We start from the raw sequence: 26,914 nt of genomic DNA, 5'->3' as shown, positions 1-26,914 counted from the left end.
GTTCTGTGGCTCCCATCCCCCAATACTTACAAAAAAACCACATTTTTCATTCCTTGAGGTACACAACTCTTCTAGTTTGAAGGCTGTACATCTCTCATCCTTAGAGAGGAATGGTATTGGTTTTCATTGAGTACGTTTTTAGTTGTAAGACTTTGATATTTAAGCATTTCTTATGTCATGGATCCATTTGTGATCCATTTGTGATTAAACTACGAGTCCCTTTAGTTAAAAATGTGCTATGAGATACAGGCTCAAAATTACAAGTAACTTGAATGTGCCCATGAACCCTCTGCAACCTCAACAGGGACCCCACATTAGAAACCGCTGCTGCTCTTTGTTCTGAGTGAGGGGACTGCAGGTAAAAAGAAGTACGTAGTAGTTGTGATGTCTGAAGCCTCAGCTCTGAGGTTTATATGGGGCCCAGGCAAAACTTTGCTGCATATGTGGGCTGCTCTGGGTCGGCCAAGGTTAGGTGATATTTGGGACAGTGTTTTTTTTTCGGTTTCTTCAGAAGAAAAGCATTCTGCGTGGGTGTTTGTTTTCCTAAGCCATTAACTTTCAACTCTTGGTTGCCTGCGTTGCCTCTGATGTCTCCCCCTCTCACCTTTCATGCCTGGGACATCTTGTTTCTGACAGAATCGTCTGTGCGTTTTATTAGGTGCCCTGTGGGGTGTGTGCAGAGAGAATACATGTAAACCATTTTTCCTCCAACTCTGATTTTCTCCTGAAGTCGCCAACCCCACACTGCTAATTGTGTTTGTTTGTTTTGACTTCCTCTGGTTGTTCCCTGTGCAACCTTTCTTCCTTCATGACAGCTAGAGGCTGCCGGGCAATGAAAAGAACCCTGTGTTTAAAATCTTTCTTTTGGGGGTGGAAGCGGGAAGACTATTAACAAATGCTGCCTTTTAGATATTAATAGGTAGATCCAGAATTAGAAAGAAAGGATTTTTCCCCCTTTGCTTTGCTGAGCACAGTTGTTCAAGGACATGTGTGCCATTCTGAAGGAATTCAGATAAATACAATGGTGCCGTCATCATGAGGGATTATATTTATTTTATACAGTACTCGCATTGAACCACCCACGCTCACCTCAGCCTTCAGTCCATCTGATGTGGTAAACCCATCATGGGCGAATCCATACATTATTTTCAAAGTCAAAACTCATGAATCTATACATCTGGCATGAGTAACTCCCCTGGGGAGTTTCCAAACAATAGTTACTCATCTTTAAGTCGGAGCTCCAAACTGAGGGATCAGTTTTCTCTTCAAAATTTGAATTTAAATTAGAGATGTGCAAGCGGTGGTTTATTTTATTCCTTTGGGAAAGAAAAGCATTATTTTGCCCATCACGTCTTTCTGGGTTTTTGAAGGTTATGTTAAGATCATGTTGCAGTTCCAAAGCTTTTGCTAACTCTGGCACAATCTTGGAAGCTGCTCCGTTGTAGCATAATACCTGACGTGCAGTGCTGTCTGCAGATGAAGAAGCTAACTCTAGTTTTATTAGCGACTCTTCTGTAGGTTCAGTAAGGGCACAGGTATGTTGGGTGTCAGTCACACAAGTATGTTGAGTGCCAGTCATACAGGTACATTGGGTGTCAGTCACACAGGTATGTTGGGTATCAGTCACACAGGTATGTTGAATGTCAGTCACACAGGTATGTTGGGTGTCAGTCAGATGTCACTTAAGGGTCTGAATCACCAAGATTGCTGCAGTGTTTGCCTTTTCCATTGAGGACTATTAGGCTTGCAGTCCCTATGTGGTGCAGCCTTCAAGGCTCTGTCTCCTTCTTCAGCTCCTCTACCTAGGCATTGCATCTAGTCTACCTTCTACTTCCCCTGTGATGGTTTTACTCTCCAGGTGTTGCTGAGGTGGTCTTGATTCAGAGCCACTGCATTTCTTCACGTTATGTCAAATGTGCGTGAGCATTCGAATGTTTTACCTCCTTTACTCCTCTTAACAGCTCTCTCAGGTAGTCTTTGGTGACCCCACTTTACAAATGAGGAAACCCAGCTTAAAGAATTGAAGCAATTTGTCCAAGGTGTCTGCCTTGTGTGGGGAAGAGCCCAGAGCTGCTGATGGCTCTGTCTGTCTGATTACAAAGATGGTAGACAGCTAGCCTTTGACCCGACTCTTGGCTTAGCCTTTTCTCCTTTCATGTTCTCACTCAAGGGACTGTAGTCTCCAGACCTCTCTTTCTTCATGGGCAAGTGGGGCCAGAAATGATGGCTAGTTTGCAAAAATGGCAGAATGATGCTTGGAGCGCTCCTGGCTCACTGCATGGATTGTGATCGCTGATAAGAAAGAAAATTAGTAATTGTTGTCATTATTTACCATCAATAATTTACAAATAATTGTTGAAGTCCTTGTGTCTTTGGCTAATAAAGGTACATTCCCATCTTATTAGTATGATATTTAAGTCTTAAGTGAGGAAGGAAATTATTGTGCGGGTGAGTTTCAAAGACAAGGACCCCTTTCAAAAGCTTGGACAAGAAACTCCAGCATGAGATAGCATTATTAAGTGCTTCTTCAGGAATTAAAGAAAGACATTGGTTGGCAATGCATGTCGTTCCTGTTCTGGAACAACAAAAACACCTTTACTTTATTACTGAAGACCTACCTCCTGCAGTGTGCTAGCACCCAGGGGTACACCTTCTATCTGGCTCCATTTCACACTTGCCTCTGTAAAGGATTCTGATGCTATAGCCTAGGATTACTCATGTAAAATTAATTAATTAACCTGGGATTTTGTGTTAAATGTTTCCTGAGCATTTACTGCATGGCTTGGACAACAAAGACCAGGAAAGCAAAGTTGAATAATAATGTGATTTTTTTTCCCCCTGAGTTAGGGTTTCTTTGTCTAGTTTTGGAGCCTGTCCCGGAACTCGCTCTGTAGACCAGACTGGCTATCCACCTGTCTCTGCCTCCTGAGTGCTGGGATTAAAGGGGTGCACCACCACTGCCCGGCAAAAAAACAAATAAACAAAAAACAAAAACAGAAGTATTTTTTTTGAAGAGATACTTTGTCTTCTTTAACATGCTTATGGTCTAGTAAGAGTCAGAGACAGTCTGTCAGTGGTGCTTTGTGCCAAATACCATTACAGCAGACAGAGTAGGGAATGTCTGAGGAGAAGGAGGAAATCAGGTCCAAATGTAAGCACCAGGCTACCGTGAGGAGGTGTAATTGGAACGGTAGCATATAAGGAGGAGGCAGGGATGCAGGCGGTGGGAACCTCCTACCACACAGAATAATGTGTGTTTCAAGTTCATTCTTGAGACATAGAGTGGATAACCTCTATTTAGAATTTGTGAAGTTTATGACCTATAAAGAAGTAAAAGAACTCTGAAAAAAAATTCCCCACCTCAGCACCCAGAGTTTGCAGGTTCTTCTTTTTCTTTTAACCCTTTCCAAGTACTATTCTCTGTACTTTGGCTTTCTTCTCCCCAGCTTCTCTCACTGAGCCGTTTATTTTATGCACTTCAATACTATTAATATTTTTAAATGTGTTCGTCATGATTTTTAAAGGTTATTCGTGCAGATGGTTCAGCTCTGGTTTGTTACATGAAAGGCTCAGGGAGTTTTAGGTCAAGAGCTTCTAAAATTGAGGTTGTCAAATATATCAGTTAGACGTGTAAGAATTTTACCAGGCAGTGACCTGGGCAAACAGTCTGTGTTCAAGTCCTGGCTTAGTCACTTAGCTCCCCGAGTTTAGCGGGGATGCTTACATCTTTTGGATTTCAGTCTGCTGCATCTTTAAAATGATAGAATGCATTTTTCATAAGTTAGCTCTAAGAATTCAATTAAAGTAACATATACACTTTAAAATTACTAAAAGCTAAATGCATGTTTAACAGTGTTATTTTTTTTATATAATACCAGACACAAAATGTGGCTTAGAGATTTAGATCCTTAAATGAGGTCATTGCTTGAAATTTCATCCTGTTTAGGAAATCAGACCCACTTAGTGTTTGTTATATTTAGCTTGATAGCCATTTGTAAACATGTCACTTTGCAGGCTCATTTGCATTAATGGCGGTGAGATCTCTAAATTTGGAAAGAAGAATTGTAAAATCGAATTTTCACCTTCAGGCAATTGTTTTCACTTTGAAGTTGTATTTCTTAAAGATGGAAAGACAGAAGTTGAGGAGTGTTTTACAAAGTAAAAGTAGAGCCACACAGCCTTCGGGGCGCGTTGACTTGGTGGCTGTGGGTGCACTCAGATTTTGTGTATTTTGGAACCTGCAGACCACATTGTAGTTGGTAAGTGCCAGTTACATTGTAAGCAATGGTAAACAGTTTAGATTTTATGAACTCTCAGGAAAGAGCTTGTTTTACCTCCTTAGACAAATGAGCTAAGATAGCTGTCAAATTATAAAATATAACCAATAGGCTTTATATATTTGCTTGTTTTCCATTTTATTGATTTTTAAATTATCATTTGTTTCCTTTTGCCTTCCCTAGAGTTCACAGTTTGTTTCCTTTATTAGTTGTGTGTGTGTGTGTGTGTGTGTGTGAGAGAGAGAGAGAGAGAGAGAGAGAGAGATCAGGCCCAAGACTTTGTGCACACTAGGCATGTGTCCTATCATTGAGCCACACACCCAAGCCATTGTGTATTGTTTTATTCTCCTTGTTGTGTACACATAGATCTTTAAATCTTCGCCTTTCTTTTATAAGGCTCGTCATTAGGCCATGGATTTTAGCGAGTGCACAGGTTTGGCTACTCTATATCTGAATATCTCTAAGACGCCTATTTTTGCCTCTATAATACATGGTGCTGCAATCCTACATCTTATAGTCAGTAATTTAAGATGTTATAAAGTCTTTTTGAAGTTTCTGTCTTAGAGCTTTGCCCGGTAGCTCTACTTTAAGGCTGTAGCTAATTTCTGTTTGTTTCTCTTGCATACCAATCAGTTGATATGATCCACTAATAAGCCTGGTAATTTCTTACTAAATACCACTGGGAAGAGCATTTGCTATTACAGATGATGCTATCTTCCTTCAAATATTATTTATTTTGCTATTGGTTGACACGTAAGTTGAAATGGGCCCTGCAAGTATTTAGTCTGGTGTTGGCAGAGACTGCTTGTTTGTTTCCTGGCTGCCCAGACTCAAAATAATCACACAGAAACTGTATTAATTACAATACTGTTTGGCCAATAGCTTAAGTGTTTCTAGCTAGCTCTTACATCTTAAATGAACCAATTTCTATTATTCTGTGTAGCGCCCCATGGTTGTGGCCTACTGGTAAGGCTCCACCTGGCTTCAGGCATCTGTCTCCTGTGGCAGCTACATGGCATCTCATTGACTCTGCCTACTCATCTATCTGTTCCAGCCTGACTATATTCTGTTAAACCATTGGCCAAAAGCAGTTTCTTTATTAGCTAATGGCAATGAAAGCATATTCATAGCATATAGAGGGAAGTCCCACAACAGTTTGGAATCATACTGACAGGTAGCTGTGTTTCTATGCAGTGAACTAAGTATACAACTACTAATTTCCAACAGCCATACAGAATCTAAATTATGAGAATACCTAGGTTCATAGTCACTATTGTGGCAGAGACATATAACTGAGTCCACGACACAGAGACAGTCTCGTAATCAGTCACATAGATGAACATCTGGAGTCATTTCTTTCCAGTCTGTTGCTTTGCTGTAAGAGAAAGCAACCAATGTGCCCATTTTTAGGGCACTTCTCTGCAGGCATCAGTAACAGGCAGAAGCAGAACACAGTAAAATGATTAGACAGTAGGGACTTTTTTGTCATAACAATTAATTTTTATATAGAGTGAGTAGCTGCATTCTCAGAGAACACAGTAATTCACAAATGACTGCTTTGCCTAGGCTTCCCCCCCCATTCTTTGGTATTCCTTAATTGTTAAATTTCTGAAACAGACAATTATAACATAGTATGTTAGGCTTTTCTTAAGAATATCCCAGTGGGATGCAAATACAGGGTGATTATATATATATATATATATATATATATATATATATATATATATATATCTTTTAAAACAAGGTTTAAGATTTGCGATTGAAAAGAGGTACTCCTGACAAGTATGCCATGATAGTATGGCAAGCAGAGAAAATCAGATGCAAATCAGCAGGCATGGTAACTACCAGGGCACTGCACAGAAATCATCTACAGGGAAGGATATGGTACCAGGGTAATGTACAATGATGTTGAACTTGCCAGGTAATTTTGTTTGAATTACAGCTGGAAATTCCCAAAAGAAAACAAGACAATAACCTGAAAACAAGAAAATGAGGACAGAAAGAGAAACATTAATAGCAATCCCAAGAATAATTTTTTTGCATAGGTAGACAGGACAGTTTTAGTATGTGGACTCGAGGAGGGGTAAGTTGAGAAACCACACTTTCCTAGATGTGATTATTTTGAGGCAGTAATGATGGGGGATTTGTTTTTGTTTTTTCGAAACAGGGTTTCTTTGTTGCTTTGAAGCCTGTCCTGGAACTTGCTCTGTAGACCAGGCTGGCCTTGAACTCACAGAGATCCACCTGCTTCTGCCTCCCAAGTGCTGAGATTAAAGGTGTGCACCGCCACCCCTGGCAAAAAAGAAAAAATTTCATCCCTGCCACTTTTCAGGGGACGTGGTTGGTGGGATCCGTTCAGAGGTCATGTGTTAGGTGTGAACGTGGGGCAAAGGGGGTTCCAGGGCCTGCTGTTCATCAGTGGTTATAATGAAGAGTGATTAGGGTTATATTGTGATGGATGCCATCTGTGAAACTTAACTATTGAAACAACGTTTCCTTCAAGAGGATAGGAAAATGAAGATTTGACTGTTTCAGTGAGCTGTGGAGTGCTGTCTGTGCTGTCCTTTGTGAATGAACACTGTTCCCATCTTGGAGCAGATCCGTCATTCCGCCATGTGTACACTTTTTTCTGCGTTATCCGTTCAGAATTTCCAGTCTCTTGGCATCCCTGTGCCATGTTCACTACCTTAATAAAAATCACCGTAACGGGAAGGATGCTCAAGAAAGAGGAAGCATTCCTAGCAGAGGGCAAGTTGTAGAGGTCTAAGAAATTGGGCAAGATCTTACTACGGAGGAAAGAATACATTAAAAGCTAACTCAAAGTATGCACACATCTGGATGCACTGCTCATATTAAAATCTGGCAAAGAAGGGGAGAGCGAGGGAGAGAGAGCGAGAGAGCGAGAGAGCGAGAGAGAGAGAGAGAGAGAGAGCGAGAGAGAGAGCGAGCACAGAATTGCTGAGCTAGCCAAAGTATATTTTGGTGATTGTAGCTCCAAAGGCAGCTGTTTGGAACCCGTTTCTCTGAAATCAAGGTTAGCTAAAGGGATTTCTCACTGTGTGTGTTCTTGTATTTGACCCCAGCATACAATCCAGCCAGGGCATTCCCTCAGAGAAACAACTAATGACCTATAAGGAAGGAATGTGTCAGACTTTGTCTTTGGAATTCAATCCAGATGATTTTATTGGGAGACTTTCAGCCTGATTTTTAAGCCTTGCATTTTTTTTTCTTTTTCCCCTGGTCTGTTAATTGCCTTCTGTGATGCCTTACTGTTTAATGTGTGCAATTTTCTCTTAGTCTTTTATGATTGTTCAAAGTTTATTGTATGTATCATCCCGGAATTGGCTTTTATATTTCAGCCTTTATATTTTCCTTTATCAGATATTGTTGCATCCCTTAAAAAGATGCCATGTGAGTCAGTACTTGATAAGTCAATAGTATGGGGTAGATTTTTAAACTTTGACTCAGAGAGGCACCTTCCTTGAACCTTGTGACTGGGTGTGTTTACTGTGTTTTGTGAGTTCCCACTGTACAATAACTTTCACATTATTTATGTGTCTTCTTTCAGTACAGCTATTTCTGAATCTGCTTCTTCGTGGCAGTGTGAATTTCAGGAGGGTGGGATCTGTCTGTTCTCCACAGTGCCTGTCGTTAGGGCCTAACTGTCGCAGGTGTCTAGACATTTTGAATAAGAGAGTGGGGTTCCATGAAAAAGGAAAGCTTTTCTATCCAAGGCAACATTTTGTGACTGGATCTCATACCATAATATGCTACATCTTCTAGCGGGAGGCGAAGCCCACAGGTTTATTAATGTTGCTAAGAATGGCTGTGGTGCAGAAGCCTTTTCAGTTTCATGTAACCTGGTACTCCTCAGCTCATCTGTTAGACACACTGTTGGAGCTGGGCTCTTCCAAAGTTGTGGAAGCCTGAAGGGGGATTCAGTGGCTTCCTAACTGGGGCAGGATTCTTAGAGGGGCTGCAGGCCTGAAAAACTGGGACTAGGGCTGTGGCTCTCCTTCTCTCCACGCATTTCTCTCCAGCTTTTGTGTGGCTTTTGGTTCTGAACTCACCTTTCCCTCGTATGAGGCCTTCCTTCCAGCCTCGTAGGGCGCAACCACTACTAATGGCAGGATATTGATCTTAACACACCTAAATACAAAGTTTTGTAATAAAAGCATTCTTTTTTTTTTTCTCATTTTGATCATGCATATAACCCTTTTTTTCAGTCACTCTTGTTAGGGAAGGACTTTACTAACAGTGACCCATATCCCCATATCGAGGCCTTTTGTTTACCTTTGTGGCCCGATGGGACATGACTGACTGACTTCTAAAGAAAGAGGATGCCTGTGTAGATGACTCACTGGTTAAACACTCTCTGTAGAAGCATGAGGTCTAGAGTTTTGAGCCAAAGAGGTGGGTGTGGGAGCCCACTTATCATTCCTCCCCAGGAGGCTCAGAGGGGGGGATTGCCAGAGTCAGGTGACTAGTGAGACTAGCCAAGCTGGCATAATCTGGATTTTATTGAAAGATCAAACTAAGGGAGAGAGTTGAATGGATTATATGGATGAACAGCGTCAGCCTTTGGCCCCCGCATGCATACACACACCCTTATATGCCCATATACACAGAAACAAACACATATACACATGCACATAGACATCTGAACTGGAAAAAAGTTAAAATATGAACAAAAGGAAGGGAAAGAAGGGTGGAAATAATATTATTTGCCTTTTATTCATTCGGCAGCTGTTAACCAACCTTTCTTCTCAGGTTCTCTTCAAGGCTTAGGGGACCTAACACTGAGCACATTAGATGACCATTTCACCTCTAGGGAGCTGATGTTGGGGTGGGGAGGTAGGTAGTGGAGATTAGAGGTCCATATGGTAGGTTCGATAAGTACAGAGAACAGCAATCAAGGCAGAGAGAGGAAAGGGGAATGTTTGTGGGAGAGAGGAAGTTGACAGCTTGACTCACATGAGTAGGGAACGTCTCTCTACTGAGAGAGGGGCTCGTAGTATATACTGAAGGGAGCCTTCTGAGGAAGGGAGCTCTACAGAGCTTCTAGTAGAGGGAAACAGCAGCTATGACAGAAGGGCGTGAGCTGAGCAGGCCTGGGGCATGTGGGTAAGCACACGGAGGCTGGAATGGTTGCTACCGCAAAGACCAGGAGCAAATGGAAGGAAATCAGGGTGTGGGGCTTCTGGCCTCTAGATGATGCTAGGGTTTGGGAGTTCTCGTATTCATCTTGGCTTCTCTTGATGAAATAGCAGCCAATAGAGGGTGCTGAATACAGGGATGAAGTGGCCTGGCTCCCGACACACCTGTTTTGACTGCCTTCATTAATCATTGGGGAACAAAGGCAGAAAATGGCAAGCCAGGAAGGAAGTCAGTGCCACACAGTGAATGATCACAGCATGCACCGGGGTGGGGGGGTAAGAAACAGTGAGATTCTAGGTATAATGTGTTTGTAGACCTAGCAGGATTTGCTGACAGAATGAACTTGGATGTGAAAGAAAGAGAGGGGTTGAAGATGGAGCAAAGTCTTGGGTGTGAGGTATAGAAAGAAGAACGGGATTGCTGTTGAACAGGCTGTTCATTGAAGAGCGCAGGAAGGACTGGCAGGGTCCGGACTGGGATGGAGGGGGAGGGCACTGTTAGAAAGGTTCATTTTGGATCTGTGGAATGGGATGTGTGTTAGAATTCAGATGAAGGTGTTGCTGGTCTGGACTTTTGCGAAAGGTCCTGGATGAAGATACATCTTTGTGAGTCATCAGCACGTAGGTGAATTTTAGAAGCATGAGACTTGATAAGATCACCCAAGGACTGTGTTCTGATAGGGAAGATTCATCTAGGGGCTGAATTATAGGAATGTAGTAATCTGCGTGGACACGGTTGGGTGTTTAGCGGGCTAGTATTCTGCATGTTTTGTGAGCTACACAGTTGAGCCCTAAAAGCTTCTGTAACTTCTCTGGACAGTTTGATGGTCTATTGATCTGATTTTCATTGCTACAGAATCCATTTCTCCGGCTCTTAGTATTTATTACAAATGAATTATGTGTAAAATAACTATTGAGTTTATTCCCAACGGGCTGCTTTTACCTTCCTCGAAACATCCAGCATAAGTATGATTCAGAAATGACTGCCGAGGTTCCAAGGAAATGGGCTGAGATGGTAGAGCAAACTGTGCTCAGGCACCCATAAGTACAGTAACCATAGGGGCTTGCAGTCAGCATGCCTGGATACTTGTAGTCAGGAGTCTAAAATAGAGAATGGGTGTGCAGTCAGATGCTTATGTGCACTGTGTTCTGTGTCCATAAAGAAGGCCTCTTTTGGAAAGAGTTTGAGGCTTTATTTTGCCTGTGTGTGGGCCACTCAGCCATACTCCCATCTGCTTTGTATGATTGGGAGCCAGCCATTCATTAACTTCCTAGGTGATAAGAATTTTGACTACCTGATGGTAGTAGACCTTTTATGGGGCTGCTGTTTTCATATCTTGTTTAAAAAGTACTTTTAAAAATCTTTTTAGTGTACAAAATAATGGGGTTTCATTATCTTTTCATACACCCGTGCCATTGTCCTTTGCTTGTATGCAGCCCCCTACCTTCCTGTCTTCCTCTCTCTTGGTGGTCTCTTCCCATCCCCTAGCAACCTCCCTTTGTGCTTTCATGGCACTATCTCACATATATGTCTATGTATCTGTGTCTATGAAGTCCCTATGTGCATTTGACAGAAGATGCAGTGATTTGTCTTCCTCCTTTTTATACCCTCTGAGTCCCTCTCTCCCGACATCTAGACCATGTCCTCTTTATATTTTCATATACATGTATGCCTGTATGTGTATAAAATTTATATCAAAATCACATATATGAGATGTGAGAGAAAGCATGTTGTATTTGTATTCAGAATCTTATTTATTTCAGTTAGCAAGTATCTTTAGTTCGATACAGCTTTCTTATAAATGGCATTATAATATAATATTTAATATAGTTTATGTGTGCTGAGTGGTAGATGTTTTGGAAAATTCCATACAGCTTAGTGTAACTGTGTTGCTGATATCTGAGGATATGCGCTCTGCTTTGCCCTGTCTGTATATTTATTTGGATCTCCACAGTATCTTGGTCCTAGCTTTTTTGCTGTCTGACCTCAGGGCTGCCTTCGCACACGGTGGTGATGAAGGTAATGGAGGGTCTAGAGTGCTAGAGATCTGTTTCCATGTCGTATATTTTCCCCAGTTAAGAAACTCTTGAGTAGAGGTTGAAAGGAAAATGTTGACACAGCCTTTTTACTAATTGAGGATATTGAGCCATGCCTGCCTCTTCCCGTCTTAGCAGTAATCTATGGCAGAAACAGTTAAGCTCATTGGTGCTTTTGACTTGAAGGGTAAGACGTGTATAGTGGGTTAAAAGTGTTTATCAGAAGTCTGTGCCTTTTGTGTGGTCTTTTCAGGTTCTTATCTTTATCCATCCATTATTGCTGGAGTAATTCCCCTGAACTGTATAAACGAATGATACGCATTAGACAAGCTTTCAGATCGACTGTGTCCAGCAGCCTTCTCTGAGAGGGAACATGGCTTCATGTTCTCCTTCATCCTCCATACCCTTCCCTCCCCCTCACTGCCAGCTCACTTTTGGTTCACTGCAGAAATACGAATCCTCAGAAGCCCTCGTTCCCACCTAGCCAGTCTCTCGAATCACCCACGTTCAAACTCATCCAGTCTGCTTTCTTGGGAGGATTGTAAGCTGTGTTCCTATGTACAGTTGACTCCTCTATCTGTGATACGGATACCACCCATGCTCGGTAGTTCCAGGATGTTTGGTTTGCAGTTATTTTTGTAGTTATTCTCCACCGTTCCTATAGCAGCAATCTGCCTCCATTAGCTCATTCTGTTCACTTCTACAGGGCTGAGAGAGCCACACTTTTAAACTTATTTCCATTTTGCACTCCCTTCCACTGAGCCCCCCGGGGCTCATCTTTTCTTTGTAGCATTAGTTTTTAACATAAAGGTCTGTGCTCCGTGATTCACATTGTTTTGTTGGCTCCCTGATTCCCACTGTCCCGACTCTTATCAAGACTTTTTAGTGATATACTTGTACATTTTATAGGGGACATATTCTGTGTGTAGGTAATAACTTTGTAGTGTCACAAAATGTTTTTGATTCCTTGGTTCCTTGTTAGGATATGAACCTGTTTATCAACATTGATTCCATCACATTTGAATTTTTGTTGTATTTTTGCCACATTTAAAATTGTCAAAAATCTGAAATCTGGAAACAGTGTAAAGCCTTTTATAACAATTTTTTAAATGTAATAGGATTACACATAAATGAAGGGAGGTAAAATGAAGGTTATTTTGTGTTAAACTTTTCGGCCTGCCCAAACTTAAAAAGGCAGCAGGTACCAGGTGAGAATTACAAATTTTGGCTTCGTTTTTGTTGCTGTTTTTATTTTGAATCAAGTTGGAAATGCTTTTATAGTTTTATTTTCAAGGACACAATAAAAATTGATAAAAACTGAAAAAAAAAAAAAAGACTTCCCAGCATGGCTGTTGTGTCAGGTTCTTTGATCCTCTCCAACGTGTCACCATTTTGGAACCTCCACTAGCCTAGGATGCAGCTGCTAATACCTGGTTATTATTTCAGCCTTTCCTCTCTGGCTGTTGGGACAGCCCTAGCTTTCCTCTTTTTCCCCATTACCTTCCACAGTGCTTTCTGTCTCTGTGAAGAAGGAAAGAGTAGCTCAGGGTCTGGGCCTTGGTGCTCTTCGCAGTCTATGCTCACGCTGAGGTTGCATTATTTTGTTTTGTGGCCTTTGATACTGGTCATGGCTCCCGAGTCATGTTCAAATTATGTAGGAGACATCTTCCTACCTTCTGAAACGCTTTCTCTTGGCCTTCAATGATCCATGTCATGGTCTCCATTGTACATGCAGCTTCGTCATCTTGTCTCCTCGTTGGTTGTTAGCTTCCCACTCTCGATTTCTTACTTTTTTAGCCACCAGCCTCTTTCCTGTTCAAAGGCTTTCCGTTATCCCTTCGCTTGCATGGTGATTCATTCTAGATCTTTGCGCATGGCTTATACCCTTTCTCCATTGTCAAATGTCTTTCTTCAGAAGCCTTCCTTGACAATGCTGAGAAATAGTACTTTCTTATCTATCCCATCTTCCTTTTTGATACTTATCATTAATTCAAATCATATTTATGTCCCCCAAAGTAATATGAACCTAATAGGGGATAGGGAGTGAGTCTTTCCTGCTAGCCCTCTGACTTAGATCATTGTCAGTAAATTCTCTGTAGTGTATTGAGTGACTGAATAAATCGATTAATGGAGGTATGTTGCATACTAATATATGTGTGTGTATAATATATATCCCTTCTGCATCTTTAGTATTTTTTGAAGGGACAGATAAATGTTTACTATAATGTAATAGTTAATTGTAATATAAAAGTGTCTGGCCAAGTTTGAAGACCCATTTGAAGAGATTTCCTATGAGGAATGCATATGATATATTTTCTTACCCTTCTCTCTCTTGAAATAAATTGTATTTTCTTGGCCCTTCCCATGCAGCTGAAGAATAAATTTATGAAAAAGCTGCCACGTGATGCAGAAGCTTCCAACGTGCTCGTCGGGGAGGTCGACTTCTTGGATACTCCCTTCATTGCCTTTGTTCGGCTCCAGCAGGCTGTCATGCTGGGTGCCCTGACTGAGGTCCCTGTGCCTACCAGGTAAGCTGCTCTCCCACCCCCAAGGGTCACAGGGTGGAAAGTGCTCTTCCTTTAGTTAATACACTCATTGCACGGAAGAGGTTTCCTTTGAAACAGTACCTAACTGACCTTTATGCTCTCAAATACTAATGACAATTATATTAATTGATTGGTCCATGTGCTCGTTTCCCCTTGGGGGCTATTATTTTAGTATGCAAACTCCAGTATTCATATTTAACAGATGGATACAGTGGGCCTAAATACCTTTTCCACATTGATACAATTAGTAAGTGGTTCAGAGGTCACAGATATTTTCATTTCCTCTGTCTTATCAGAAAATTTTTGCTGGGCTCACACATATAGATGGACCAACACATAGATGCATATACATATGTAAATATAGACGCTTGTAGAATGTGTCATCTCTCCAAGCATTTAAATTTGCACACGTTACGTTAAGCAAGCCATTTTGCATTCATAGGTATCATAGGTATCGTGTTTCTGTCACAATCACATCTCAGTCGGCTGCTCTGTGTCCTAGAAGTCATCCTGTTGTCTGTCTTAGGGTTGTGCTTAGTGGTTCAGCTGCTTGACCAAAGCACATGATGAGCTGGAGAGACGCTAGTGCCTCACTTAAACTTGTGCTGAGAAGGATGTTAAGGAGGAATTCGTAGTTTCAGATTGACATCAGGAAGTTACTACCAGTTTGGGGGAGGACTGTGCTTCCTGTGAGTCCCAGGGCAGAGTTAGGCGACTTCTTTTCTACACGTGAACAGGAAGGGCTGTGGATCCCCCTCAGTGGACTCAGACGGTCTGAGCATGGTTAACCAACAGTGACGAGAGGTTCAAGGTTTGTTCTGAGCCAGGTTAGGAAGGAAATGAGAAGCCAGTGTCCTGAAGCCCTTTCAGTTCAGCCACTCTTCCTGATCTCGTGGATGAATCCTCCCACTCATCGGTTTTAAATACCTGGGGCAGACGTTGGCCGCGTAGCGTTGGAAAGGAGGCCATCACAGCTGTGCAATTAATGGGATTATTGTGATTGGTGTTTTCTGTAACATTCCAGCGGAGCCTTGCAGTTCTGTCTGAGCAATCACCTGGCAAGCCGCTGACTCAGAGGATGGCCGGGGGCCAGCTTGTTGCCCCAGTGGCTTTCTGTATGTCTCTGCACTAACTTTTCTGGGGTTTGAAAGAGAAGATGTGCCGAGAAATGTTCAAGAAAATTGTTCTTACCTTTTCGTTTTTATTACTTTTTTCTTTAGAAACTACAAATAAAAAGTATTTTAAAGGCCTTTTGTCTAGCAGTGATCCACGTACACAAAGTTTGAAACTGTGACTGTTTGTGTGTCTCTTATCATCTCCTCCTGTCTGCCTCATTTTTTCCTCGTTCTCTTCTGTACCAGAGGGAGGTATTAATTTAGAGTTGAAATATGGCATCATCTGGAGAGCAAGAGGAACGAAGCCATTTATTTAAGAGAAGTGAAGGGGTGTAATTCAATATCATAAAACTATTTTCAGGCTGTAATCTGAAAAATATACCCTTAGATATTAATATTTTTCCAGGAAATATTTTATCTGTTTGCTGCCCTCTGAAGCACGGTAAACTGTAATCACCCAGTAGAGAGTCTCCTTAGCTGTTTTGTTTTGTTCTGTTTGTTTGTGTGTTTGTGTGTGTGTGTGTATACACAACACAAGGATATTTAAAATGGCTACACCCTGTGAAATCCAGCAAAGTCAATCCCAGGAAGAATGTATAGTCACTGTAACAGATCCAGCCTTTGCTCCTTGGTGGACTTTAACTTGCACACTGTTATGTTTCTCTACGGGCACACATGCTTTCACGTGCACACGGCTCTGTTGCTCTATGGACACACTTGCTTTCATGTGCACATGGTTCTGTTGCTCTATGGACACACGTGCTTTCACGTGCACATGGTTCTGTTGCTCTGCGGGAACATTTGAACAGTCTTTCATTGCACATGTTTTTTCATGCCTATTTTTTTCTTGTGTAGAGGAGAATTATGCTGTGAGTACTACTATTGCTCTTCCTGAGGACCAGTTTTACTGTCCTGGGCCCTCTCAGAAGTGAGGTTCTCAGGTCCCTTTCCTAGCTAAGCTCATGGGATTCCTTATACTTTGTTTCTTGTGTTCCACTATGGCCTCCAGTTGCAGCACTGTGGCTGGGAATGGTGGGCTAGCCGGGTGTCTGTTTAAGGGTGGCTTTGGCTTTTCCTGTGTCAAAGCAAACACAGCAGCCTTGGATAGCTGGTGTGTAGGTTGTTTGTGGTTCTAATATCTCAAAGGTGCATTTCTTGCTGTCCACTTTATATCCATTCACAGAGATGTAGATGGGAACATTTGTTTTCTTATTTTCATTTAGCAGCCTTGGAATGTGGGCAGTGGAAAGATTTGCTCTTCATGCTTCAGGGAGAAGCTCACATTTCTGACATTGTGGCCAAATCTCAGGGCAACTTCGAGAGGTATCTAGAATGGGTTATGATAAGATACTTCAGGACAGTAAGAAGTAATACCTATAAATCAATTTGTCCCTTTAGTTCTTGATCTAAGACAAAAAGCTAGTATGTGAGCTTTAGTTATCTAAATATTAAGATTTTATGTTAGCACATATTGCATGTTGTAATTACTTCATTACTATGAGAAATAGCTTGTACTTGATCATTTAACAACATTACAATATTTTAGAGAGTTTGGGACAGTATTCCTGCTACGGATTCTGTCTGTGTCCTGCACTGACCATACGGCAATAGTGATGGGGCGTGGTCCTCATGAGTTGATTGTGGAAGCTACAAGTTAGCCACGTCTTCCAAAGCTGCTCCTTTGATCACGGCCTATTTGATTCACTGATGTTTCAGAGAATGGAGTAAGGGATTGCTACATGCTGGGTTTTTCTAGAAATAGTTGTGATCTGTCAGGAAGGGGGCACATTCCTTCTGGAAAGACCGAGTGGCTTAGGAAGACTGGCTCCTTTTCTGACATTGTGCTCACTCTACCTGTAATTATTTGTGAATGGGAGTATAGGCCTCTGGTTCTGGCCATGCATCACCTGGTGTTTCTCTCGGTTGTGAAGGATGCCAGAGGTATTCTCTGGAGGCATGATTAGTTACTTGAAAAAACTCATAAAAATAGGAAGGGAATTTCTGGAGAGGACTAGGAACCATTATAAATCCTAGCTCTGACATTTGTAGTTGTGAGGGAATAGACCAAACCAGCAACATGAGTTCACTGTTTTTTCCCTGAGCTGTCAACATGGACTGTTCACTTCCAGCCACACCAATGTGATGTTTACTCCTAATTTGTTAATAAAGAAAAATGCTTCTGGTTAAAAATAACATCTGTCCATTGACAAAAGCCAGCTTGTGTCATAAAAGGAGTTTCAGTACATTATAAAAGCTGAGTTTGGCAGGATGCATGTCCGCCGTAGAAGCTGTAACAGCTTTCGCTCCTTTGATGGTGGAAGGGGGGCAGGCATTCGGCAGAGGGAGCTTCGACTTTCCAGGCTTGCTCCCAGATGTGGCTGCCTCCGACCTTGCATCTCCCCATCTTCATTGCAACAGTGCTGTGGATTAGAAGCTGCTTCAGCTCCCTGTTCCTACAGATGAAACTCTTAACTTACAGTGATATCCCCATGATGCACCTCTGCCCAGAGTTCCTCCTACTGTTGTTTCAGGGCATAGATCTCTGAATTGTTCCTAACTGAAATAATAAAACTTCTAACTCTGTCACCATGTTGCTTCTTCTTGGCACTTATTGATATTTTTGTAATGAAGAAATGTCTTTTTATTTTAACCTAGACACATTCCTCCTGGGTTATTGATCCAATACGATTCACTCACTCTGGCTTATTGTTATGGTCTATGTTATAGCTACCATTAGCCTACCACTTACTTTCATTCTTTGGTCTTATTGAGCAAAGACAAAGCAGTCAATGTTTTATAGAAAATGTATGCCCTTGTGCTAACTTGGTGGCTCTGTTACTCTGTCAGCTCTTAGACCTAGCCTCTGCCTAACTTTGCATTTGATGAATATTAGTGATCTAGAGTATTTCCTCACAGAGAACACAGTATTTATTTAGGTTTTATTGACAGGCTTATCAGCTGATGGCGAATCCAGGTGTCAGTTTCCAATGGGTAGAGGAGGGTTCAGTAAGCTGAATTCACACGAGGGTACTGGAGAGAAGGGGCGAGATACAGTGTGGTCCTGAGAAGGTTTAAATGATTGCACCTTATCAGAAATGTTAATATTTAGATTCATGGAACCAATAAAAGGGTCAGACAAGAGAAACCCAGTAAAGATGTATTAAACAAAGGAGCCAGTATCACGACGTTTTTCCTTTATGTTACTACTATACCTGTCCATTTAGCCTAAAGCTGCCATTTCTGTCATTCTGACATGGTGGTTTATAGACAGGCAAGCAGAATTGGCAAATGTAACCAGTACTAATTTAATTTTAATTTTTTTTTCTTAATGGGACTTGACTTTAGTGGCTAAATATTTTTGCATGTGTTCTGCTAAGAGTAGTGACCATTCCCGTAAGGCCCAAACCAAACCAAACCAAACCAAAACAGTACTTCACTATCAAGAAAAAGGACGTTGTGGTGCCTCACTGGTGTATATGAAGTGTTAACTCCAGGGGAAGAAAATTTCAAGCATCATTGGAAGTGTTGGAAGAGCTAAAGTACAGGTCTAATAGGGATCACTTGAGCAGACTTCAGAATTGCCAATTGCCTTTGCTATTCGTTCACAGTGGCAACCTTTGACAGTGAGTCTCACCTCCACCACAGGGCGGGTCTGAGCAAATAAGTACTGGGTGGTTTTATGGTTATTCTGATGACAAAAATCTGAGCATTCAAACTTTGGAGGACATTTGTTAAAATCTTAACTCCCCGTCCTTTTTATTTCCTTATCTTCTTTGGAATGGATTTTGCAAATGAAGAAAAGTCCTCATATGCTTAGGACCATTTTGGAATCAATGGTGACATTTATTTAAATCCTTTTCTTTTTAAAGTGAGTCAGGGAACTAAATAAATGAAAGTAAAAGTCAGTGAGGTAAGCTGCTAAACGGTTCCTGGTGCCACCAAATCTTATCTACTCTTCCTTGTTTCTGGCTAAGTAAGAATCCACCATTCTTTTCCCAAGAGGGACCTGTGAAAATGATTACTGGATAGATTTTGTCTACTGAATCACAGCCTCAGTACATCAGAAGGTGTGTGTGTGTGTGTGTGTGCGCGCGCGCGCGCGTACAGAGTTGTTAGAGGGGAATGGGACATAAGATGCCCATGTGTCGCAGTCTTCCCTCTCCTGATTTTGTTTCCGTATTGGAGGTTGAACCAGCATCACTCTGTAGCTTTGTGCTCTGTCCTCAGCCCTGTCCTTTATGGGCACAGACCTTGGTCTCACCTACCGTCTTCCCCACCCTCAGATTCCTCAGTGCTAAACAGGATGAGCTCTATTTTGCAGAAGGTTGTGTGGGAATTTAAATCAGGTGGTGAATGTGCTTCGCAGGCTTTGGGAAGCTGTGCAAACATATGATGCTGTTGTGTGTGTTGTCTTCGTTTCCTCCCTGTTAGGTAAGATGTGAGCAACAGCAAGGCAGGGATTATCCCAATGTCACCTTTGGCATATCGTTTTCTTATTCACTTACTTACCGTGTGCCTTCTTCCTCAGCGGAGACATACGTCTTTACCATCCATGGTGAACAAGACACCACTTCCAAAGTGACAGCTTCATCCTTGCTCATTTCAGGTCATGTTGACCTGCAGCAATACTTTTTATGTTACCAAGAAATTAAATTTGGAAAGGAAAGCGAGGCAGCCCCAAAGGGCTTTGAACTGTCTGTGGATGGTGCTTTTTTTGTCTCTTATTCCTTTCTCCTTCTTTTCAGTGTGGGGCTTACTTGGGAGGGTTTGGTTTTCACTGAATCCCACTTATCTGAATAGCAACACTTCCTAAAATATGGAGGAGAGCATGTATTTCAGCCCATGCTGGGCGCAGAAAAGTCAGAGAAATCAAAAAATAGACTAAGTCTTTGTAGTTAATTTTACCACAGATCCCAAAGTCAGTAGAAATGAAGACAACAGACCATTTAAAACATCGAGATCAGCAAACTGTGACATATATATATATATATATATATATATATATATATATATATATATATATATACCTTTTCCTGCTCAATAAAGAAAAAGCTCTTTGGTTTCTGCTATGCCTTCAGATTACCTCAGTAATACCATGTGGAAGTGGGAAAGGATGGCTTTTCTGTCCCTTAGTGTCACATTTTTCTTTATTTTAAAGATGAGTTCCAGGGGCGAGGTAGATCACTCAGTCCTGCAAAGTGTGCTTTACAAATACGAGACCTCAAATTCAGATGCCTAACCAGCAAGATGTAACAAGCCAGGTGCAGTGGTGTGTACCTGCAATCCTAGGGCTGAACAAGCAGAAACAGGAGGATCCTTGGCTTTGCTGGGGTGCTAGTCAGCCTACGTCTGTGAGCTCCAGGTTAAGCGAGGGACTCTGTCTCCAAAACTAAGGCGAAGAACTGCTCAGGAAGACAGCTGCTCTGTGGCCTCCACAGGCACTCATATGAATGCATGTACTTGGCCACACGCATAATACAGAGGGTCACTACAGCTGAGTTTGTGATGGATTAAGAAAACAATTTCTCCATTTGATGAAATGTTACAGCCTTTGCTTCTCTCCTTCTCCATTAGGTTCTTGTTCATTCTCTTAGGTCCAAAGGGGAAAGCCAAGTCCTACCACGAGATTGGAAGAGCCATTGCCACCTTGATGTCTGATGAGGTAAGGAAGCGGGACAAGGGGATGTGGGATCATCTTGATTGTATCTGTCTAAATTGCCAGTTGACTGCCATGGTCCATTACACTTACAGTTATGTGGCTCTTGACAGAATGACACACAGTCATTTGTGGAAAATGAGCTCCCTTATGTAGAGTAGCTTTCAATAAGTAAGGGCTGGGTTTTGTTTCTGTGTTAAAGTCTAACACAAAATGCATTTCCCTCATTTTTTTTCTAAGCAAACATATTTAGAAACTATTCTAAATTTCTTCAAAGTGAAATAATGAATATCATTTGGTTTTCCTATTTCTTGGTTGCTTTGTGATGTTTTAATTCAGTTATACACTTTAGAGTAATCTGAGGCATAGTAGAGCAATGATGATTAACAACAATTAACTGTATCTTGCAAAAAATGGCTAATAAAGAGGATTTTGAGTGCCCTAAACACCAACAGATTGTTACTGTCTGAAGTGATAATATGCAGGTACCTTGTTACAATTCTTAGGGATTTTCAGTTATTAAAATTGATGTTAAAGTATTGCTGAATAAGCTCAAGACCATCATCTTAACTTTATCTCTTAAAATGTCTAATTTATTAATTCTCTGAACTCATGTCCCTATGCTATATTATTTCAGAAATGACGACTTTTATAAAACAATGCATAATAAATTAGGTGATACATTTTCTTAGGCATCAGAATTTTTTTTTGTTTATGTCTGGTGTGGATGCCAATCTATAGTGCATCAGGTACTTTGGGCTGACGTTTCATCCACACGTACAGCAGCTTTTGTAGTGATAAGCATATTTAGTTATGAGAAAACTCTGAGCTAGTAGAAGAAATGCTGTTGGAACATGGGAATATCAGTTTGTGCTTTCTAGTCTTCCTACTTGGCGTTTCTCAAGTATTTTACTCTTGTGCCGTGCCCCGATCTGTCAGGTTTTCCTGTTAAGTGTAGACTTGGAGGCTCTGTCCCCCTGTGGTACAGAAGTTCTGCATGGCTCTTCAGCTGTTTGCTGTCCTCTGAGGGCAAGAGCATGGTGCACAGCTCTGCTGTCTCCCTCAAGGAGACATTTATTCCTCGTTGTAGTTGGTTAATTTATTTGATTTTGGGGGTTTATAGATCATTACTTTCTTTTAAAGTTCTTACCTGATGTAAATTAGGGATGCTTTAGGCCGCCTGCCATGGGCACAGAGTGGCTTTCTGATATTGATGAGGGTCTCTTTCACCAGGCGTCTTACAGCTTTCTGATTTTGATGAGGGTCTCTTTCACCAAGCATCTTTCTGATATTGATGAAGGTCTCTTTCATCAGGTGTCTTACAGCTTTTCTTACATCTCATTGGTTGAAATCTACCAATATTTACTGGCCAGCTTGGCTGGGGAGGTGTATTTCTGACTCTATCTGCCAGAGAAAATTAGAAGAGAGAGGGTATGTCTGCTGTAGAGGAAGTCCTTCCCCTATAGATTGCCTTCTACTCCACCCCAGAACTCCCAAACCAGTGTTACTTGCCTGACAGCTCTTAAAATTTTTTTTTTGTTGTTTTTTTCTAGAAGAAGCGATGTAGTAGAAAGTCTCAGCATAGGTTAAGGGTGTTGAGTGGGGACCATATACTCTTTTGGATGATTAAAAAAAAGTGTTAAAGGCTTGACTTTGTGCAGACATTCAGGTCAGCTCAATGAGAAGAATGGGTGCTGAGAAAAGGGGTTCGGTGCCATTTTGGAACCCCTTCTCTGATGTGAACCAAAGATGGGAAGCTTTTGCTGTCTGTATGAGTTTCCTTTATGTCGCTGTGGTAAAACACCATGACTGGGGCAACTTATAGAAAAATGAAAAAAAAATTAGGCTTCTCGCTCCATGGGATAAGAGTCCATCGCCACCTCTGTGGGAAGGCATGGTGGCAGGTGGCAGTTACGGGAAGCTAAGAGCACAAACTTAAGCTAAGAGCTTCAAACTCAGGCACAAAGCAGAGAAAACAAGCTCGAAGTAGAGTGAGATCTTAAACTCTCAAAGCTGCCCCCTGTGGCATCCTTCTTCCAGAAAAACCTCCCTAAACAGCGCCACCAACTGGAGACTCAGTGCTCAAATGCCCAAGACAATGAGGAACATTTATCATTCACCCCCACCCCCCACTATCTTTGGTGAAGCAGATATTACCTTGCTAAAAGGGAGGCAGATGGGTACTTATTTATTCCTTTCTGCTACTGTAACTCGGGCTTTCGTCTTCCATTTAGATTAGCTCACATTGTGAGGGGGCAGCAGTGAGTGAGTCTCATCCTGAGTCTCACAGTTGGCATGAGCTTGTTCTTACTGGATTCCACAGTCGGTTGTGCAGTCATTTTTAATTCAGAGAATGGCTTTCAGTAGGGATCTTGAAAACGTTTACATCTGGCTCTCACGGCGATTGGGGGAAAAAAAAGTACTAAAACTTCCCTGTCTTCAAGCCTCTGATTTGACACTGAGATCATAACCTGTACCCCTCAATCAACTGAATAGAGGGGAAGATGAGAGTGGAGTTGTGGGAATGCCAGAGTGTTCTGTGGGTTATGTTACTCAGCTGTGATGTGTTGGGAGCCATTCAAAAAGTTCCCTTGGTTGATCAGTGCATCTCTCGCTATTCAGGTGTTCCATGACATCGCTTACAAAGCAAAAGATAGGCACGACCTGATTGCTGGCATTGATGAGTTCCTAGATGAAGTCATTGTCCTTCCACCTGGGGAATGGGACCCAGCAATCAGGATAGAACCTCCAAAGAGTCTCCCATCATCTGACAAAAGGTAAGCCGCTATGTGCTTGGCAATATTCAGGGAGTGCCGAGCCCTGAGGAGGGTGCATTTGAAAAACAGGTAGGGCCATGTTTTGATAGTTGTAGATATTCTGCCTCACGTGAGTCTCAGCTGTGTCTTGGCTTAGACTTGGCACTGGAGAGTAAATGTCAGAAGCTCTGATGTCCTTTAGTGCCCGATGTTAGAAAGTGTCAATCGGTGTTCTTTGGGGGACGTTTTGGGGACTTTCTGTCTGTGTCTGTGGAAAGATCACTCCACTCAAGAAGAGCCCTTGTAGACTTAGCGGGTTAAGCAGTTTGGTAGAGAAATTGAGAAGAAACCATTTCCTGGAAATCTGTCATTGCCCAGGTGAAACCGTTTTGTTCCTATAAATGTGAAATAAGTTAAACTCCGTTCACTCAGCCATTTGTCTCACCTCTAGATAGAACACTTCAAGAGTTGTCTGTTAGCAAAGAATAAGAAATCACACTCTTTTTCTGAGAAGGCCTCTCTCTCTCTCTCTCTCTCTCTCTCTCTCTGTGTGTGTGTGTGTGTGTCTGTCTGTCTCTATAAGCATAATACAGCCACGAAAGCAAACGAACGCGATAAACTAATCTCTACTTTCACCTGTTGTCCTTCATAGGAAGAATATGTACTCGGGTGGAGAGAACGTTCAGATGAATGGGGATACACCTCATGATGGAGGGCACGGAGGAGGAGGACACGGTGATTGTGAAGAGCTACAGAGAACTGGCCGGTAACTGATGGAACCTTTTGCCATTCGTCATAAGGTTTTCCTTAGATCTAAATTTCCCTTCCTTGTTCTGCATTCACTTTCAGTATTTCATTTACTGGTTTGTTCATCTGTTCAGCCAACAAATAACTCATCACAGCAGCTAGAGCGTCAGCAGTATATCAATGCCTGGCCATGTGGGCTTCGCTGTGTAGAAATAAATGGACAAGAAATCTTAAGCAAATGAGTAAACCTTAAACAATGAGTTTATGAGGAAAATGAAGAAAGAAAAGGCCCTTAGTTGATGAGTAGTAGTATATTTTTAGACAGAGGGATTGGAGTGGGCCTTGTGGCTAAGGACAACATTCAAGGGAAGTGCGAGCAGGTGAGAGACAGTCTGTATGGGTGTGAGTTAGGAAAGGGGCACGGAGCACCTAGGAGACGTTGGCATCTAGACAGTGGGACCAGTGGACCAGCCGGTAGGATGATGTGAAGGTTGGGTTGACGGCAGGCGAGGATGGGTAGTAGAGCTGACTGAAGACCGACTTGGCTTCCTGTGTGGCTCTCATCATTCCATCCCTTCCCTGAGCATCTGCTCCCAAGTGTGTAACAGGTGGTGGAAAAGGGTGTCCTGTGGGTCCCTACCCCGTCTCCTTGTCCTCAGCGAGGCTTCTGAGTCTCGAGAACCTTTCATGTGACTTCCCATTGTGCTCCCTTCTCTGTTAGTAGATGATCTTTTTTCATTTCGAGTTAATTGAAACTTTTAGTAGGATACTCTTATCATGGAGATGTGGAAATCTCTGCAGGATTAAAAAAATATCATTTTAGTATGCCGTTGAATCCGAATGAAATCTAATTGTTTCCTTCTGCTGGTGACCCTCTTGCGTTTCTCTCATAAAGTGAAAAGGAATTATTTCCCTTCTGAAAGACTGAAGGATAAGAACGCCCCCACCTTATGTATTGCCTGATGATGTGATGTGGTCTAGATCTCTCTTTACGATATTTGGACATCAGGCAAACATCTTGGCTTACTTACAGAAATGTAAAGGCATTAACCAGTTATTCAGTGTGACCTCTTGATGTAGCCAAAAGATAAGATAAAGATGGCACGTATAATGCTATTGCCAGCTTAACGCGGAGTATTGTTTTACATACACTTATGTTTATAAGTAGAAAGAGTATGCACTAAAGTAGCAATAAAAGCTATAGTGTATCAAATGTACAGACTGCTAACAGCTATGTATATATGTAATTATATGCTTTTATATACCTCCCCGTAGAGTAGGTTTATTTAAGGCAGCATAGCACCATGACATTACAAGGAGAGAATCTTACTGGAGAATATTATCGTATCTGATGGTGCCCCAGTCCCATCATCATCTTATGAGACCACCATCACATATGCAGTCCATCATAGATCTAAATGTCATTAACCAGTGCCTGACTGCAGTTCTTTATGAACTGTTTTCACTAGGAATAACCTCGTTACTTTCAGCTTACAGCTCAGGTAGGAGTTACAGAATTTAATGTTTTGGAATTCATCAAACTGTTGTTTTAGTGTCTCATCTCCCCGCTTTCCACATTCATTTAGTAGCTGCACAACCCACTGTCTATCAAGGATACAGAAGCAGGGTGCTCAGCACAGCTGAGAACGAGACGGCAGGCTCTAGGGAGGGGCACCTTGCACAGACATCACACCCTGCACGGGGAAGGCTGCTTCGGGAGGTCTGGTGGAGGATGAGCGGGCTGGTGCATGGGCTCTGCCCGTGTCTTTGCCTTTCATACACCTGCTTGCCTTCTTCACTTTGGGCCTTGTTTCCAATTCACTTTCTCAGAGGTCCACTCTGGCTATCTATCTCAATTTCCCAATGCCTTTCCCCTAGAACCACGTAATTCCCACCTCCATTTCATTTCTCCTTGATTTTTATTTGTTTACTCATTTATCTTGCCCTCTGCTCCCAGGAGGAAACTCCATGAGGTCAGAGCTTCAGAGTCTGTGTGGTTCAATGTTGTGTCCCCAGCAGAGAATGATAGCAGAGTGTGTGCATCTCGTGTGTCCCTGTGAAATGACATAGGGACATCTTAAGGGACCTTATCAGGTGTGCACTGTCTTTGGATGTTTGTCTTTGGAGAATGGAAAATTATAATTTATCTACTCAGTGCTGTCATCTAAAGAACAACTGGATGATCTTTGGGGAATGTTGGACCTATTCTGGTAACTGAAAAGAGAGAGACAGAACAAGATGAATGTCTCCACGTTTTTTTCCCATCTCATCTAAATGAGAGCATCTTATATAGTATCTTGTCATTGACTCAAGCATTTGAAGTCCAAATTCCTTGCAGCTTCGTGAATTACGTCTTGATGAACTCGATGGCTGTTTCTCTTATACTTGATCACGTTTGTTTTCTCCCTCCCTAGGTTCTGCGGTGGATTAATTAAGGACATAAAAAGGAAAGCACCATTTTTTGCCAGTGACTTCTACGATGCTTTAAACATTCAGGCTCTTTCGGCAATTCTCTTCATTTACCTGGCAACGGTAACCAACGCCATCACTTTCGGGGGCCTGCTCGGGGATGCCACCGACAACATGCAGGTGGGTCTGATGTGAGAGAGGACGCAAATAGTCCG

At 42.0% G+C, this 26,914-nt stretch overlaps 1 protein-coding gene across 1 annotated transcript in view; it reads left to right on the top strand.

Moving 5' to 3' along the window:
- Window positions 1-26,914, top strand: part of Slc4a4 (solute carrier family 4 member 4) — a 330,071-nt gene that overhangs the window by 199,731 nt on the left and 103,426 nt on the right. Inside the window, exons 8-12 of the mRNA XM_038315817.2 lie at window positions 13,841-13,998; window positions 20,706-20,793; window positions 23,410-23,564; window positions 24,196-24,309; window positions 26,705-26,879. Coding sequence (XP_038171745.1) covers window positions 13,841-13,998; window positions 20,706-20,793; window positions 23,410-23,564; window positions 24,196-24,309; window positions 26,705-26,879 — 690 coding nt within the window. The remainder of the gene's footprint in view (window positions 1-13,840; window positions 13,999-20,705; window positions 20,794-23,409; window positions 23,565-24,195; window positions 24,310-26,704; window positions 26,880-26,914) is intronic.

This window comes from Arvicola amphibius, chromosome 1 (assembly GCF_903992535.2).
Source record: "Arvicola amphibius chromosome 1, mArvAmp1.2, whole genome shotgun sequence".
In the NCBI taxonomy this organism is placed as follows: Eukaryota; Metazoa; Chordata; class Mammalia; order Rodentia; family Cricetidae; genus Arvicola; species Arvicola amphibius.
The sequence above is the reverse complement of the archived record's forward strand: the minus strand, read 5'-3'. Positions and strand labels throughout refer to the sequence as shown.